This window comes from Ursus americanus, chromosome 24 (genome assembly GCF_024610735.1).
Source record: "Ursus americanus isolate L20-20 chromosome 24, mUrsAme1.1.p, whole genome shotgun sequence".
In the NCBI taxonomy this organism is placed as follows: domain Eukaryota; kingdom Metazoa; phylum Chordata; class Mammalia; order Carnivora; family Ursidae; genus Ursus; species Ursus americanus.
Genome location: NC_142150.1, coordinates 42462803 through 42480410, shown reverse-complemented (window position 1 = coordinate 42480410; position 17608 = coordinate 42462803). Strand labels below are relative to the sequence as shown.

Below are 17608 nucleotides of genomic sequence, written 5' to 3'. Positions count from 1 at the left end.
GCTCAGGTCGTGGGATCGAGTCCCGCATCCGGCTTCCTGCTCAGTGGGGAGTCTGCTTCTCCCTCTGCCCCTCGCCCTGCTAGCGCTCTCCCTCTCTCTCTCAAATAAATAAATAAAATCTTCAAAAAGAAAGAAGGGAAGAAAGGAGGGAAGGAAGAAAGGCCTTAACTGGGCACAGTCAAGAAGCCCATGCTGGATCGCAACATCACCCCATCGTCTCATGGCTATGTCCTGGGGCAGCCTCTGAGAGCAGGAAAGGCAGGCCGAACCCACATTCCAAGGACAGGGGAGGGGGTGAGAAGCCTCCGAGTGCCTGGTCCAGGGCATGGCTCAACTAGCAATCCTGTTTTTCCGTGACCTTCCTCAATAATGGATGGATGAGGCGATGGGCAATTGGGTGGCAGATGGGTGAAGTGGTGGGTGGGAAGGTGGCCCAGGTAGAAGGGCTTGGGTCTACAAGATGCCCTCCCTCCCCACCCCTGCCCCAGGAAGTCATTTCCTCGATATAAGCTCTGGACTGAAAAGGGAGTCCGAGGGATCGAGAAGCATCAGAGGGTCACCGAGCCACAGTCTGGGCAGTGGGGCCGCTGAGCAGAGAACAGAAGACCCTGCTCATTGAAGACTCTCAGGGGATTTTGCTGCCCTCACCACACCAATCTCATCCCCTTCTTCACCCTCTTGGCCATCAGTTGCTGGGGTTCAGAGAGGACACAAAGCCTCCAAGGGAAATGTGGCTCTGGGGGACAGCCACGGGGGCAAGGATGGGGGGGGGCGAGGACGGGGGGGGCGGTGAGCAGCCCCAGGATGGGACTCTCGCTCACCTCTAACTGGTGGAGCAGGAACCTGCCTTCCGTCTCCCACCTCCACCCTGGGGGGAGGCGGTCAGGTCACAGAGAGGCCACAAGCATCCCCTATTCGCTCCACCCTTCCCAGTTCCAGCCTGTTCCTCGCTCAGGCCTGGCTGGGCCGGCCCAGGCCCGGGGACAGCATCATCCAGACATGGAAGGAACGAAATCGTGTCCTGCTTTTTAGGACCCAGTAAGACAGAACTGTTCAGAGAGCCTGGGACTCCTCCAGGCCTCCGCTCAGCTGTTCCCTCTTCCCTGGGCGCCCTCCCTCTACCACTGCCCCTTCGCCACCTCTGCTCGGGCGAGTGTCCCACCCTCTTGCCCTCTTGCAGCCGCTCCCCGCTCCCCGCCCCCCAGAGGGCTGGGTGCCCTTGGGGCCTGTTTCTCGACTTCGGGGCCTCCGCTCCCTTCTCTTCCAGAGCAGGGATCCCACTTCCCTCTTAGAATTGGTGTGAGAGTTACATACAGTCCCCTTCAGCCACCAGCAGGTCACACCCTCTGCTGAGATGCCCATTCTCCCCTTTCCAGTTCAGAAAAATCCAGACTGATGGCACCTCTTCAAGGAAGCCCGTTCTGACTGCAGGCTGGTCAGGGCCAAGGATATGGAGCAGCCACAGCCCAATTCACCTGCTTGGAGGCGCAAATATGGAACCCTCTCTTTGTTTTCCAGTTAATTCCTCGAGCATCTCTCTGCACGTTAGGGAATCCAGCAAGGCCTTCTGCAGGCTTCCCCTTCCCGAATGTTACAGGAATCCTGCTGCTACGTCTGGCCTGGAGCAGATGGAGAAGAATGGGCCGCCCAGCAGCTACCGCTCTGCCTGCTGCCACGTGGGGTCGCTGTCGAACAAGGTGCACGCCCTCCGTGGCCTTTGTGTCCTGCAGCGTCCTCGCCGCGGGGCTGCCCACGCCGGGTGCCAGGCCCTAGCCTCCTTAGTAACTGTTCCCCAAGACTCCCAACTGGCCTTCGGGGGCGAGAGAGGCCTGGGGGGGGGGCACATGCCCTGTGGGCTCCAGCCCTCCCCTGTCCTCCGCAGAGATCTGCCCCTGAGCCGGTGAGCCACCAAGCCCCCTCCTTTTAAGATGAGTCCTTCTGGGCCACGGGGTCCTCTCCTGCCAGTGGAACTCAGGTGGGGACCCCGTCAGTATCAGAGATGACCAAAATGTCATACTGAACTCTGCAAGACGGTTTTCTGCCCAGGGGCCTCCACCTCCTTCCTCTATCAGCCCCGTCCATTCCTGCCGGGGACGGCGGAGTCCGGCTCCCCAGGCAAGCGGAATCCCCTGCCATGGGAGTGGCCCGGCGTGCGAGTGACCCAGCAGACAGACCCGCCACGGGCCGAGGGCACTGCAGAGCATGGGCACAGAAGAGAAAGAAATATTGGAAAGACTTTGACGTTTCAAAATTGTTTAAAGAACGAAGGTAATGCTTGCAGGAAAAAAATCAGAACTTGGTTGGATTTTTTTTTTTTTTTTTTGCTCTTCTTAAACTTGTGTTTGATTTTGAAGTGCTCTCTGACTTGTAACAACATTATGGTGGAGGGGGCACCCTCTTTTCAGTGTTTAGGGCTGGCGCCCACCTTCCTCACAGACGCTAAGCCATAACGGTTATTTTGTGTGATTTCTTCCACAATTATTTGTTTATTTTTATTTTTTATCTATTTATTTGAGAGAGAGAGAGCATGAGTAGGAGGGGCAGAGGGAGAGAGAGAAACCCCAGCAGACTCCACGCTGAGTGCAGAGCCCGACATGGGGCTCTGTCTCATGACCCTGAGATCGTGACCTGAGCAGGAAACCAAGATTTGGTCGCTCAACCGACTGTACCACCCAGGCGCCCCTGATTTCTCCCACAATTTAAAAATTAGATAAAGTTTTGTATTATATTTACTGTGTGTCAGACACTGTTTTAAGCACTATTAACTGTTTAATTTAAACCTCAGGATGATAGGAGAAGATATTATAGTTCCTATTTTACAGTCAAAGAAGCTGAGGACCAGAGAGGTTAAGTGACTTGCTCAAGGTCACACAGCTCACAAGGATTCGAAGCCAGGCTTTACTATTGATGCCCCTTAACCACTAGGCTACACTTCCACAATGACAACGGTCTTTCTAAGGAGACTTGTGTCTCCATTTCTAAACACAGGGACCAGGGCTGAGGTCAGCCCCAGCAGCCTTGGCCTTCGGCTCTCTCCCCACAACAGAGACTTCCAGCCACCGCAGCCCAGTGTGGCCATCTTCCAGATGTTCAGTGATAAGGATGTGCTTTGTGAGGGGGAGTCCATTGTGTACCCCGTGTTCATCACGAGGCCATCTACTATGAGAAGGGCATTGCCTCCCTCCAGACTGAGAAGCTCACATTCTCTGGGCCTGCCCTGCCGGCACTGGTTCTCGCCCCCACCCCAGGTCCCTACCCATGCCAGACCTGGCCAGCCTCAGCCCTCCCATCTGAACAGTGGGTCCTCAGCCACAATCCTGAGCCCAGGGCCCCCCTTGGCCCTCTGCTGTACACCCTGTTTCTTGCCATGCCCCATACCTCCGGGCCCAGTTTCCCATACGTAAAATGGAAGATGTCCAGGGGTTAATGATTCATGTCCTCTGTCCTGCATGGTCCCTCTGTGACCTCAGGATCTGGGGCAGGTCTGGCCCAGTGTTGTCTTGGACATGCTGTGTGTCCTGGGGCCAGTGGTGCCTGTCTCTGTACCCATGCTTGCCTATCAGGGACCAGGGGAAAGATCCCACTTGGAGAAAAACTGTCCTGAAGACAACAGAGGGGTCCCCCCAGCCTGTCTGCACTCCCAGGGCCAGGGAGTCAGTCTGAGAGAGCAGAAGCGTGTGCCCATGTATGGGCACACGTGTACATGGACACACGTGTGTGGGTGACCCTGGGTGTGCCTGCCCAGGTGCTGTGTGTGTGTGTGTGACTGCACACACGTGTTTCCAAGACCAAAGTACCTTGGGCGTCCTTCTGGGGGGGTCTATACGTGGCTGGGCACACAGCCCAGATGTGCATTTCCACTGTGTAAGGAGCCCAGTGCCCATGGGGGCGCAGGAGGAGCCGGGCTGGGGAAGGGGTGGAGCGCGACAAGGCTTTCCCCACCAGGACAGCCCGCCCAGGTGCAGGGATGCGGGGAAGGGGTGCCTTGGCTTGGGGCAGGGGAAGTCCTACCAGGGAGGCTGGCTGGAACTCCTCAGCACCTAGGAGGGCACGGGCTCCAGGTCTGCTGCTGAGGTCGCCTCAGTCCTGACCCAGGCACCCTGCAGGGCGTCCACGCAGCCCAAACTGGACACCGCCTGACAGCTTCCACACCCGCCGGAGCCTGACAGGGTGCCTGGGGGGTCCGGCGCTCCGTCCACGGGCGGCGTCGCTCCCCGGCCCTTCCGCACCCCTGCCTGGCCCATCCATCTCCCCGCGGCCACAGCTGCCACGCGGCCTCCTCTATTGAGCTGTGAGATGAGAAGGTGTGAAGGATATGGGGGCACCGGGGACGGGCTGGCAGGCAAGATGGATGAGGGGGCAGGGGGCCAGCAGGCGCCTCGGGCAGGAAGGGCAGGCCAGCCGGGGAGGAGCTGTGCGGAGAGGCGCGCTGTGTGAGTGGTGTGTGTGCCAGAGAGATGCGCGTGCTCACGAGTGGTTGGGGCATCGGGCCTTGAGGTCATCTGTGCGCATGTGGGTTGTAAGTCAGTGTGCTCACATATGTGTGTGGGGATGTTTCCATCCCACGGCCCGCAGCACGCACGCACATCAGTAGCCGGCAGAACCCAGGGCTGGCCCGCTCCTGGGAGTCTAGGCTGAGGGGGAGCCACCAGGATTGGTGGGAATCTCCCAAGCCCCTTCGTCATCTCTCCCCTCTCCCATCAGCCCCACTGTGGATCCCAGGACAGTGTGGCCTGGCTGGCCGCGCCCCACTGGCTGGCTCCTGAGAGCCATTGGGACCCTCGCCAGCCCAGAGAAGCCCCCTCTCTTGCCCCACAGGGAACTGCAAAGCTGGGCATGGGTCTGTGCCAGAGGTCCGCCCACCTCTCCCAGCTCTGCCCGCAGGGACTTGGGGTATGGGAGACCAAAGCAGGTGACACCCCTAAGATGAAGGGAGGAGAGGTCGGCCCCCTGGCACGGGGCTTGGGGAGGAGCTGGGGTGTCCTACGTGGGAGAGGCAGCTCCTCCAGCCCTTGGTCCCTCCATGGCCAGTCTCAGATACGGGCCTCTGCCTATCCCACGTCCCCAGTGGAGAAGGTGTGTTGGGGAAGAGGGGGTCTTGCCTGCCTCGGGGACCCCAGTCAAGTATGCCCGGCACAGCCTGAGGTGCTCTCATCTAGCTCCGGCCTGGGGGCTGGAATAACCCTCCCAGAGCGGGCTAGCTTGGGGTCGCGCCCGATAACCCTCCTTGGGCCATATGGCAGGGATGAAATGGCCAAACAGCACTTTCAACTGATAGCAACCAGTTTGGGGGTGCCTCACCCCCCTTGCCTTCCTGACCGGTGATCTGTGTGTCCCTGAATGGCCGGCCTGGAGAAGGTGCCTGGTCAGACAGATCAGTGACCTCTGACCTGGGCCAGGCTCCCACCCTGTGGGCATGACGTAGGCCCCCTCGGTCAGGATAGGAACAGCTTACTGTCGTCTATCCCAGTTAGAAGAGATTATGCACTTACTACAGTGGGAGAAACTGAGGCACGGGGACAGTCAGGAATCCACCAGCACCGCACAGCTCATGGGTTGGAGCCATCAGCAAGGCCCAGCTTCCTCCCCCAGCCCAGGGGCTCTGCCTCTGCTAGCACTTGCTGATGCTGCCCCCTCGTGTTTGCTGCCCCAGCGGCCCAGGCCACAGTGTGCCAGCAGCCCCAGGTCAGGGGTCGGGCTCCCAGCCAGAGGGCAGCATGTCTGCCATCCAGCCCTCATGCTCCTGTGGCCCCTGCAGCCTCCCCAGCCTCCCCCAGGCCCTGAAGGTGCCGAGCCCCCCCACTCACCGGGCCTGGGCCCCTGAGGACCACCCAATGGGTCTTCAAGATGGGCCCCCACCCTGCGCCTGGGTCCATTGATCAGGAATGGCTGGGGGACTCCTGGCTGGGGAAGGGAGGGAGCTGGGAAAGGGGACGGGGAGGGGGAGAGGAGGCTTTGCTACGTCAGAGCCTTCCCACCTGCCCTCCTCCCACACAGCACCACGCCTGGAGCTGGACAAGCCCAGCAAGCAGCTTCACACAGTCCAGTCTGAGCGTGGCTTGGAGAAGGGGTCCTGCCTCCCCCCAGAACCAGGGTCCCACCTGCAGAGACCAGGGGCCGGGCTCCAGTGGAGAAGCAAGACGTGAGCGATCTCTCGGAGGGAAGGACAGTCCTGCAGAACGGAGCTGTGCTACTGATTGGGCCAGGAGACCCGGAGTGGCTGACCACACTCCCAGCAGGCAGGGTCCCCTCAACTGGCAGCTGCAGCCGGCCTCCGCTGAGCAGGACTCCTCCAGGAGTCAACGTCCAGGCTGTCCCCATGGCAGGTACGGTGTAGCCAGCGGAGGTGGCCCCACAGCTGGCCTCAGGCTCCAGGGTGAATGGGGCAGTGAAGGGACTGCATGCGGGGACCAAGGAAACTCCGCTGGACCCAGGTCCTGGGCAAGAGGGTGGGGCAGGTGCCCCCCACGCTGAGGCCTCAGATCCCACCAGGGCAGGGCTGATGGACTCACAGCCACCTAGATACAAATATAAGGGTGCTGCCAGGCAGGGGTATATGAGTCCCGACTGGGAAGGGAAAGCCTTTTCAGGCATGGGTGACCTTGGGCCTGTCCCCTCCCCTCTCTGGGCCTCACCCATTGAGTATCAAGGTTGAGGGGTGGGGGAGCTGGACAAGAAGCCTCTAACTTCCCCTCCAGACCTGACTCCACACTCCTGGGAAATTGTCAAATCCCGACCCCAAGGGATGCTGACCGTTGGAGGAACCAGGCAGAGAACAGGCCCCTCCCAAGTTCCTGAGAGCACTCAGGGGTGGCCCGTTGACCAAGGTGGGCAGGGGATGGGCTCGTCAAAGACTTAGGAGCCAGTGACCAGCCTGTGCAAAGGCCCCAGGCCCAGGGAAGCCCTGAGCCTCTCCCTTGGGGCCGCAGCACCCTGGATCCTGGGACATCAGATCCCTGGATGACGGGCCTGCCCCAGCAAGGGGTCTGAACAATGGACAGTTGTGCATCTGACGGCCTGGTCTGGGTGCTGGGGGGACATCAGCCGTGTAGCCGTCATGTCCCTCTGGGGGATGCAGAGCTGATGTGGCCCCTCCCTCTCAGAGCCCCCCCCCCCCCCGACCGCAGAACTCCCAGGGGCTTTCGTGAGGGGCCGCTTTTCGTATGTGGCCCTCAGGGCTGCCGAGTATGGAGCCACAGGCCCCGAGTGCCACACTCAGATGAGGCACCTACTACGCGCCAGCTCTGGCCAGGTCGCCCACCTGTCTGCTCATTACACGTACACCCCACCAGGAACCTCCCTCCACCATCTCTCTGTCTGTCTGTCCATCCACCCAGCACTGAAATCCACCTTTTCCCAGGGGGAATTTCAGTTTTACCAGGCTCTTGGCCCCTTAGGGGGCGGCTAGAAACTAATAGTCAGTGTTTCAGGATTTTTCCCCCTAGTTTTAGTTTGTAAATTGTGGTAAAATGTACATAAAGTAAAAATTTCCATTTTAGGCATTTATAAGTGAACAGCGCAGGGGCATGAAGGGCCCCCACACTGCTGTGCACCCATCACCACCACCCGTCTCTGGGACTCTTGCATCTTGCAAAACTGAAATTCTGTCCCCATTAAACACTCACTCCCTCTGCCCTACCCCCTCCCCCGTCTATGAGTCAGACAATTCATGGAATCGCACAGGGTTTGTCGTTTTGTGTGTGGCTTGTTTCACTTCACGTAATGTCCTCAAGGTCCATCCGTGTGATAGCATATGGCAGAATATCCTTCCTTTCTTAAGGCAGAATAATATTCCATTGTCTGGATAGACCATAGGCTGCTCATTCATTCATCCATCAATGGACATTTGGGTGCTTTCACCTTTTGGCTATTGGGAACCGTGCTGCTGTGAACGCCGACGTCCTCCTATGTGTTCAGGGCCCTGCCCCCTGTTCCTTTGGGCAATTCTCAGTTTCTAGGGAAATGCCTGGAAGTGGAGTTGCTGGAGCGTCTGGCCGTTGTGTTCTCCAGCCGCTGCACCGTTTTGCATCCTGCCCCCGTCCTCGCCACCACCCGCTGCTTGTTTTTGCTTTGTTATTGGTTTTTGTTTTGGTTTTGGTAATAGCCCTCCTCGCAGGTGTAAAGTAGTATCTCACTGTAGTTAGGATTTTTTTTTTTTTCAAGATTAGAAGGTGGCAAAACTTTCGGCCAAGGCTCATTCCAGGATTGCACATCAGAAACCGGAATTTTAGGAGAAAGGGAGGAAGCCACAGCTGAAGGACGTTAGGAAGGGCCGCTGGGGACGGGCTTTGGGCAGTTTTTCCGCGCTCAGGCATGGGTGAGAGGCCCCGGTGCTGATTCCAGGGTCTCCTCTCGGCTCACGTCTCCTGGAGCAGCACCAGGCAGCCGGGTCTCCGCGGAGCCAGGACGCTCCGAACCCCACAACCTCCCAAAGCCTATTTTGTGTAACAGGGGTCCTTTTTGAAGGGTCTGCTGTGTGCCAGGCACCGAATGGATCCTCACAAATCCTCACATGGACCCTAGGAGGCAGGTATTAAGAACCCCTTGTGACAGATATGGAAACTGAGGGTCTTGGGGATGAAGCAATTTGCTCAAAGCCGTGGCTCTGAGTGCTCAAATCTTTGAGCACTTGATGGCTCAAAGATTCCCTGGGGGACCAGACAGGCCCTGTCTCTGGCCTCCAGGAGCTTTAAGTTAGCATTTACTTCATGAAGTCATACTCAGTGAGGGGTACTCTGGGAACACAGGCATGGCAGTCAGGGAGGGCCTCCTGGAGGAAGAGACGCCTACGTGCAGCCTGAAGGATGAGAGCTAGTTTGGTGGCAGAGGGGTGAGGCCAACAGCGGCCCACACTTTCATCCTCTCTCCCCAGCCTTCCTCTCTGCTGGCCTCGGGGTACATGCGTCCTCGGAGCCCTACACCCTGCGCATGACCAGCTCCAGCTGGGAGCCCCGGCTGGACTCCTCATTTCCATCAGGCCCTTCCACTGGCTCCGCGGGGGCCCGAGTCATGGCTGAGCCCAGCAAGCAGGGCCCCAAGAACCCACGTGTGTCCGGCGTGACCGTTCAGCTGGAGATGAAGGCTCTGTGGGAGGAGTTCAATCAGCTGGGCACAGAGATGATTGTCACCAAGGCAGGCAGGTGTGAGCAGCGGGTGTGTGTGTGGCGGGGACAGGGGGCCTTGCGGGAGCCGCATTTGGGCTGCTGAGCCCCTGTCTCCCGCAGGAGGATGTTTCCCACCTTCCAGGTGAAGATCCTGGGCATGGATATGCTGGCTGACTACGCCCTGCTCATGGACTTCGTGCCTCTGGACGACAAAAGATACAGGTCTGGGGGCTGGCCAGGGAAGCCGCTCAAATAGCAGGGGCTGAGCCGGGAAGCAGACCCCTACCTGCTCTCCAGGGTGAGCCGGGGCCGGTTGGAGCAGCTTCAGGGAGGCCTAGTCTGGGGCCACAGTGGAAGCCTGATGGCAGCGGGGGAGCCCAGCTCAGGGCAGCCGGCAATCTCAAGTGGGCAGCAGACTAGCCTGGGCAGGCAGAGTGGGCTAGCCCAGTGCAGCCACAGGGAACTCAAGGCCAGACAGCATTCTTGGGCTATCCCGTTCCTCATGTGCGAGGTGGGGACAGTGCATGGGTAGTATGTTGAGGGATGGCCCCTCTGCCCCGCCGGTCCTGGCTCCAGGTGGGGGCAGCAGATGAGTGCTGTGGGGTACAGATGGGGCACCCCTGCCACCTGCTCTGCTCCCCAGGTACGCCTTTCACAGCTCAGCCTGGCTGGTGGCAGGCAAAGCAGACCCGGTCACGCCCGGTCGCGTGCACTTCCACCCGGACTCACCGGCCAAGGGAGCACAGTGGATGCGCCAGATTGTGTCCTTTGACAAGCTCAAGCTGACCAACAACCTGCTGGACGACAATGGCCACGTGAGGCCCCAGCTACAGCGGGGGGGGGGGGGGTTTAGGCCGGGGCTGGGGACGCTGAGGCCTGACTGTAATGAAGCCTGGGACCAGGGCTAGCCGTGTCATTAATGCCCAGTGGCCTTGGTGCCCAGCACCCCCACCCGCTACTGATGGCTAATGCTGGGGGCCAAGTTCACCTGGCCAGGGGTTGGACAGCAGAGGGGACTGTCCAAGCAGGTGGATAAGTGGGCTGGAGGTGTGGGAATGTTCCAGCAAACACTGTCCTCCTTGTAGACAGTGTTTATGGAATGCCCTCCACGGGACAGGCCCCTGGTGGGTGTAAGAATACAGCATCGTTGCCACTTTGTCAAACAGACAAAGATCCCTGACCCCATGGGGCTCACCTCCTGTGGTAGGGGGCAGACGGTAAGCAAAGAATCCAGAAGGCCCCATGAGCAGTGTGTCAGATGGTGATAAATGCCAGGAGAAAAAGGAACCAGGGAGGGGGGCTGAGACAGAGGTGAATGGTCCATTCAGGGGGGGTTCTAGAAGCTGCTGAGGCAATATTTGAAGAGAGATCTAAAGGAAAAGGGGAAGGCAGCCCATGCACAGAGAAGTAGGAGCTGGTGCAGGGGACAGAACAGCAGGTGCAAAGGCCCTGAGGCTACAGAATGTTGGGCCAGTCGCTGGGGGGAATGCAAGGAGGCTCCCATGTGGCTGAAGTGGGGTGAGTAAGGGGGATGGGAGGACAGAGACCCTGAGGCTGCCAGGGCTGATCTGCAGAGCCCGTCAGCTGTAGAGAAGGTTCTGGCTTTTACTCTGTGCATGGCCCCAGGAGGTTTTTGAGCGGGAGTGACATGCAGCAGGTCGCTGGGCTTGCTGTGCGCAGAATGGACAGAGAAGCTGGGTGGAGGCAGGGAGACCGGCCAGGAGGAGGCTGAGGAAATCCAGGGGGACATGACGGTGGCCAGGCGGAGCAGAGGTGGTGGGATGGGAGAGGTGGTCAGAGGTGGTGGTCTGGATATTTCTGAAGGTAAAGCTGACAGTGGGATGTGGACTTGAGAGAAGACAAAGTGGCAAAAATGCTCAAACACAAAGGGGACTTTGCTGCAGAACCGTAGGCTCCCGAGGCCAGACTCTGTGCCCCCATTGTAAGAAAGGCAGTCTTCCCGCCCTGGAGAAGACTTAGCCTCAGGGAGGGTTTGCTGCTGCTCCCCTGCACACCGCCTTCCGCACCCCCTCCAGATCATTCTCAACTCCATGCACCGCTACCAGCCCCGATTCCACGTGGTCTTCGTGGACCCACGCAAGGACAGTGAGCGCTACGCCCAGGAGAACTTCAAGTCCTTCATCTTCGCGGAGACCCAGTTCACAGCCGTGACAGCCTATCAGAACCACCGGGTGGGTTGGGCCACAGCTCAAGAGGCAACTGCCAGCCCATTTCACAGGGGTGGAGACTGAGGCCCAAGGATCTGAGCTCCCACATGCTCACAGACCTGCCCTTCTCTCCCTCTCTAAGAGGGACTCGGCAGACCTGTGCCCTTAGTCGTTCCCCTGCCATCATGCCCACTGGCTCTACGGCTCCCGGGCTGAAGGGCCCAGGTCCCTGGGCCTCCTGATTGGGGTGTCCAGAGAAGATGGGGTGGCTGAACATGGGGCCCCGTAGCCTTTCCCTGGCTCAGGGTTGACCCATAACTGTACTTTCTCCTCTGCAGATCACCCAGCTGAAAATAGCCAGCAACCCTTTTGCCAAGGGCTTTAGGGAGACGGACTCGGAATCCTGGTACTGTCTGGGCCCTGGCAGCTCCGCCCGGCTGCCCTAACCCAACCCCTCACCCCCACCCCAGGCCTCTCCTAAGGCCTCGGCTCCTGCCCTTCTCTGAGGGTCATGCCCACAGACTCGTCCCGGGGTCCCCACTGTCTGATTGATCACAACCCTTGGCCTGGGCTCTCCCCTTGACCTCCTGCCTCCATTCCTGCTTGTCACATCTTCAGGACTGTATCTCCACGAGCCCTGTTCAGCATCCCAGCCCAGAGTCACAGCAGCCTCAGTCCCTGCCTGCTGAAGGGCCCTGCAGGGCAGGAAAAAGGTTAGCCCCCAGTAGGACCAGAGCCTACATGATGGGCAGAAAGTGAGGTGACAGGGCCACAGGGCCCCCAGCAAGGGGCTTCAGCATGTTCAGCAAGCCCACTGGGCACCTGTGTGGACAAAGAGGAGGAGATAAGAGATTTCTGAGACAATTTGGGACCAACGGCAGAGAGAACAGCACAGGGACAAGGTTCTAAGTGAAGGGGTAGAAGCGTCAGGTGGGCTTCCTGGAGGAGGTGGCTCCTGAGCTGGGCCTGGAAGAACCAGGAAGTGTCTGGATAGTGAGCGAAGGTGGGGAAGAGGGAAGGGAGAGGGAAGAACAAGAGCAAAGGCTGAGAAGAGGAGGAATGGGATGGGAGCAGGGAAGGAACGGGGAGGCTGAGGATGTGAGGGGAGGTCTGGGGTCCACTCAGACCATATCCTCCCTCAGACCCCAACAAAGCTCCGGCCTCCAACTCCAGGACATCTGCCCGGCTGCACCATCAGCTGCTGGCCCCCCCTGAAGCTCTGCTGGCCCCAGTCACCTACCAGTCCCTCAGCTACCAGGGCCTGTACCCTGGAGCTTCAAGTCCCCTCAGAATCCCAAGGGCCCGACCAACACCGTATCCCCTCCCCAGTATTCAAGCTGACAGAGATCAGGAAGGCCTGCCCGTCCCAGCTAGGCTGGGGCTCCTGTCCCCCACTGCCATGTGCTTGGGGCCTGTCCAGGACCCTCAGTGATAAGGGCCTTGTGGACAGACTTCTCTTGCCCTGAATGCTGTCCCCTCCAGCCTTGCCTGTACAGAGACCCTGTCCCCTCCCAAGGAGAGCAGGGCAGGTGGAAGCCCAGAGAGGGAGGCAACCTGCCCAGAATCACAGTAAGGCTGAGAAGGTGCCAGGCTTGGAACCATCTACTCCCCCAACCTGTCCCCTTCTGCCTTGTGGGGGGACTCTTCCAAACCCTGCTTTACCTCTTCCTTTCCGCCAACATTAAACCACTTGGCATGAGTAGTCAGAGCATTCTGTCCTCGGGGCTTGGGGTGGAGGGACTCAGGAACACCCAGACCCCAGATAATGGGCTGCAGACATCCCAAAGCTCTGCCCAGTGCCAGTCATATCCCTCGGAGCACAGTGATGGCAAAGGTGCTGACACCAGCCAAGGGTTAGGGTTAGGGTTAGGGTGCAGGGCTTTGAGTGAGGCTGCAGTTTCTGCTCCCTGCCTTATGTGTCCAGATGAGGACTGAAACTGCAGCTCAGAGAGGCACCTGCTCAAAGTCAATGCAAAGCATGGTGACACCTGCCATTTCACGTATAGGTGCTGTGCCCAAGACTGGGTGGTCTGGTCCTGAGAAGCCGGGGTCTGAAGGGATGCAGAAACATGATAGGCAGTGACCACACGGGACAGGCCAAGGTGGGGGGGGGGGAGGAACTTGAGAGTCCAATCAGACTTGAGGGAAGAGAGCTTCACAGAAAGGTGACATTCAAACCAACACCTAAAGGAGTAGAAATTGCGAGGGAGAGGGGCGGGGAGGAGGGGAGGCAAGCTCCCAGCGGTGGGAAAAGTAGGGCAAAGGCCTGAGGCTGGAGCGGGTTCCCTGGAGCCGGAAGGCGCGGCGCGCGCCACCCAGAGGAACCAGGAGAGGAGCCGGGGGTGGGGGGGGACCGGCTGGGCACTCCTCCCGCAGCCCCTGACGTCCCCGGCCTCCAGGAGGAGCGCCCCGTGGATCCCCGAAACGCTGACTCCGAACATCCTGGAGCACTTCACGTTAAGTCCTTAGGAAAGGGACGGGCACACGTGGGCGTGGAGGACGTGGGGCCCAGCAAAGCCTCGAAGCCTGACACCCCGACTCCCGAACCCCGCCGTCAGAAGGGCCGGGTCGAGAAGCCAGGACGCGCGCGACGCGAGAAGCTCCAGAGACTCTCAGACCCCGGGTCCACACCACCATCGCCAGTTCCGTCCTCCGCCCAGGCCCGCCCCTCTGCCGGAAGCCAAGTCATCGGGACTCGTCCCTTCCGGCCCCGCCCCACCAACTGCAGGCGAGGCCACTCCCTCAGGCCCCGCCCCATTCCACCGAGGTCCCGCCTCTTGTGTAGGCCCCTCCCCCAAGGACACAGCCAGGGCCGCTTCGGTGCCCCACGCGGCGGGGCGGGGCGGGGCGACTGCTCCCGCAGCCCCGCCCAGCTTCCCACGGAACGCGGAGTGCGAGTGCTGTCCTTTCCCTTCCCTCCCGAGGCCGGGCGCCCTCCGTGTCCCGGCTGAGCCGGGACAGACATGCAGCCCGACTGCCTGTCAGCGGAGGGCGAGCGGCGCTGCCGGCGGCTGCTGGCGGGGGCCACGGCCCGGCTCCGCGCGCGCCCCGCGGCGGCCGCGGTGCTGGTGCCGCTGTGCTCGGTGCGCGGCGTCCCGGCGCTGCTCTACACGCTGCGGTCCAGCCGGCTGGCCGGGAGCCACAAGGGTGACGTCAGGTACACCGGCCGGGAACTCCTGTCCCTTCTGGAAGGACCGGAGGGACCTGAGCAAGGCGCTTCGCCTCTCCGAGCCTGGGTTTCCGCCTCTGGGGAACGGGTCTGGCTTCGCGGGTGCTCCAGTCTGGTCGCCACGCCGGGCCCCTCGAAGCGCGTGCCGCACCACCTCCGGCTGGGGACACCTCTCAGAGATGCGTCCGCCTCTCTAAAAAGGCAGGACCCCGCCCCCTGCCGGTGACTCAGGGGAGATTCAGGTCGGGGAGCAGAAGAAGTTCGCAGGGCGGGGCTGCCTGGCTTCCCGCCCTGGTCCCGCCCCTGTCCCCGGTGGGAACTGGGGACGCACTAGGGTCATGGCGCCACTGGGGCCACCATAGGCAAAACTTGCGTGTGTGAGCTCCAGGACCTCTCCCTTACCCCTGTCGTTCAGGGAGGTAAACAGCCTGCAGAGGTCACGTGGCTGGCCCGAGGCCTCACTACAAACTAGCGGCAGAGACAGAAGATGCTTAGTGGGTGACTAGCCCTGTGCCACAGCTGTCACCCTCACCCGCCATGGCCCCAACAGAACAAGGACCAGGCTCCCTGTGCTTACCAGTTTCCCAGGTGGCAAATGTGACCCCACTGACCAGGATGTGGTGCATACAGCCCTAAGGGAGACCCACGAGGAGCTGGGCCTTACTGTGCCTGAGGAGCACGTGTGGGGCGTCCTGCGGCCTGTGCACGACAGGGTAAGGCTGCTAGACCCTGAGGCCACCAGCAGGGACAAGGAGGGTGGTCACGGCCTCTGGCAGGCAGACATCATGGTGGAGCACCTGTCTGGCGGGCATGTTCCATCCCCACACAACCCACCAGGGAGGGGCCAGGGATATCTTAGCGCCTTTTCACGGGGGATCCCGAGGCTCGGGTCTGGGGCTAGAGGTGGCCCCGGGGTAAGCCAGCTCTGCCCAGCTTGGTGGAGGAGGGTTGGGGAAGGCTTCACAGGGTAGGCAGGGATTGGGTGACAGGTGGGAGATTTTAGGGGTGTAAAAGTCAGGGAAGGGCAAGTGATGGGAACAGTCTGCAAAGGCCCAGAGGGCGGAATGGCTCTAGCGAGTCAGAGGGCCCTGAGTTAGCCAGCATGGCTGGAGTGGGCTCCAGGGCAGGGGCCTCCAATGCAGAAGGCCTCTGGATGGCAAGTGGGGGTCTTCCTCTCAGGCTCCCCTCCCCAGCCCCAAAGCTCCGCCAAGGCCATGCCTCCCCTGACAGCCTGTCACCCTCCTGCCCCAGCAAAAGGCCACCGTGGTGCCAGTGCTTGCCAGTGTGGGCCCACTGGATCCGCAGAGTCTCAGGCCCAACCCCGAAGAGGTGAGTGGGGGGGACGGTGGGGGCCGACCAGCCGGGGGAGTCTCTGTCCACAGCAGTCCTCCATCCGCCCTCTCACGGCCTCCTTCCCACAGGTGGACGAGGTGTTTGCGCTCCCCCTGGCCCACCTGCTGCAGGCGCAGAACCAAGGGTACACCCACTTCTGCCGGCAGGGCCACTTCAGCTACACGCTGCCTGTCTTCCTGCACGGTCCCCACCGTGTCTGGGGGCTCACGGCCATCATCACGGAGTTCACCCTGCAGCTGCTGGCACCTGGTGCCTACCAGCCCCGCCTGGCCAGCCCGGAGCGGCCCACGGGCTGAAGGCCTGGCCACGAGCAGCCCTTCCTTCACCCTGCCAGGCCAGCTCCATTCCCGGACTGAATAAAGAGCTTTTACCAAATCTGTGGCAGCTGCCTCTTCTGCACTGGGGCCTTGACCTCGAGCAGACCCCATGGGACCACCGGCCTCTGGCTGGGGTGCCTCTGACCCATCACACTGTTACCCACGGAACAGTTGGCGCTTCTGTGTACTGGCCCTCACCACAGCCCTGAGGTGGGCCCAACGCTGGCTCTGGCTGGTGAGACCAGGGCTCAGAGAGAAGAGACACCTTGCCCAAGGTCACCCCAAGCTAGGACTTGAGCCAAGCCTGCTCTGACTCCAGAGCCCACACTCAGCCACTATACTGTAGTCCCTGCTCCCGCCTCTGTGTCTAGCTGACCCCATGCCAGGCTTTGGGAATCCGAAGAGGAGCCCTGCTTGTTACTACAAAGTTCCAACGTGCCCAGCTCCTACCATGCACCGGGCACTGTCCTGGGGCCTTATCTTCAGACCAGCCAGATGCTGCCCTGACCTCTGGGGGTGACTCAGTCTGGGAAGATCTCAGAGCAGGTCCTCCAGATAATCATGTGATTGTACATTCATTAACCACAGATAATAGCAGAATACATCAGTTATGTAGACCAGAGAGAGGCTGTAAGCAGTCTGACTTTGTCATGGTAGACTGCGCAATATTAACCAGGATAGGCAATAGGAAACTACACCCACTAGCTGACTTTGCCAAAAGAGGAATGGTGATAAATTCGAGATACACTCGCTTCAGGCATGGCTGGATCCAGGGGCTCAGGGGCTCTCTTCCTCTTACTGTGCTTTCCACTGTGTCAGCCTCGCTCTTGGAGAATCTCTACTCTGCAGGGATGAGAAGTAGGGAGAGGGCAACCGCTCTAGGATGTTACAGCACCAGTATCCCATCAACAGAAAACAGCTTCTCTCTTTGGCCGTTTAACCGGGGTTGTACTTTGGTGGCCCTCACTGAGCCTGTCACATGGCCTGCCGGAGTTGGAATTCATTGGTGGGCAGAGTCTGCAGGCAGAGAACTGGGGAGGAGGATGAACCTTCTAGACTGAGACTAAGGAAGGGGCGGTCCCCAAAGGATCAATCGAAGAGAGAAGGGAAAGTCAAGCCGGTAAAAACCAGCAAAGGTCCCCTGCAGAGTGACCTTGAAACCAAAGGTGGGCAAGCACAGGCCAGATCAAGGGCTAAGAAGGGACGTCGGGGCAAAGGAGCAGCGCGTGCACAAAGTCTGGGGTGTTCGAGGAAACAAGACTAGCACTGTGGGGGTGGGGAGGGGCCCCACCACTCAGGGACCACCGTGGGGTGCCAATAGACACGCTTCAGTGACGGGTGAGGACTTTGTTCCAGGCTGGGAGAGGGGCAGACAGGTTTGTGAAGTGATGTGATTCGTGTCATGAAAAGCTTGAGCTGCAAGAGGCCCGGATTGCAGACGCCCTCGTCCCTGGAGTCCCCTCCCTGGGCGCCCAACCCCCCTCCATGGATGCTCTG

General features: G+C 60.1%; 1 protein-coding gene across 3 annotated transcripts; it reads left to right on the top strand.

Annotated features, from left to right (window-relative positions):
• The first annotated feature begins 14114 nt into the window (after positions 1-14114).
• NUDT8 (nudix hydrolase 8) lies at positions 14115-16169 on the top strand. Of its 3 annotated transcripts, none has more exons than XM_087855077.1 (4): positions 14115-14429; positions 14992-15154; positions 15672-15770; positions 15863-16169. In XM_087855077.1, exons 1-4 carry the CDS (start codon positions 14236-14238, stop codon positions 16088-16090), a joined length of 684 nt encoding a protein of 227 aa, XP_087711203.1. In that variant the 5' UTR covers positions 14115-14235; the 3' UTR covers positions 16091-16169. The 3 variants fall into 3 exon arrangements, with proteins under 3 accessions (XP_087711203.1, XP_087711204.1, XP_045631706.2); XM_087855078.1 differs by having other exon boundaries at positions 14120-14429; positions 15693-15770; XM_045775750.2 differs by having other exon boundaries at positions 14124-14429; positions 15022-15154; positions 15693-15770.
• The last annotated feature ends 1439 nt before the right edge of the window (positions 16170-17608 follow it).

Bases quoted from the DNA above. Each gene is read 5' to 3' on its own strand.
- NUDT8 (XM_087855077.1), top strand. From the start codon at position 14,236: ATGCAGCCCGACTGCCTGTCAGCGGAGGGCGAGCGGCGCTGCCGGCGG. The intron at 15,155-15,671 runs GTAAGGCTGCTA...CTCCCCTGACAG, and splicing joins TGCGGCCTGTGCACGACAGG to CCTGTCACCCTCCTGCCCCA. The intron at 15,771-15,862 runs GTGAGTGGGGGG...TCCTTCCCACAG, and splicing joins TCAGGCCCAACCCCGAAGAG to GTGGACGAGGTGTTTGCGCT.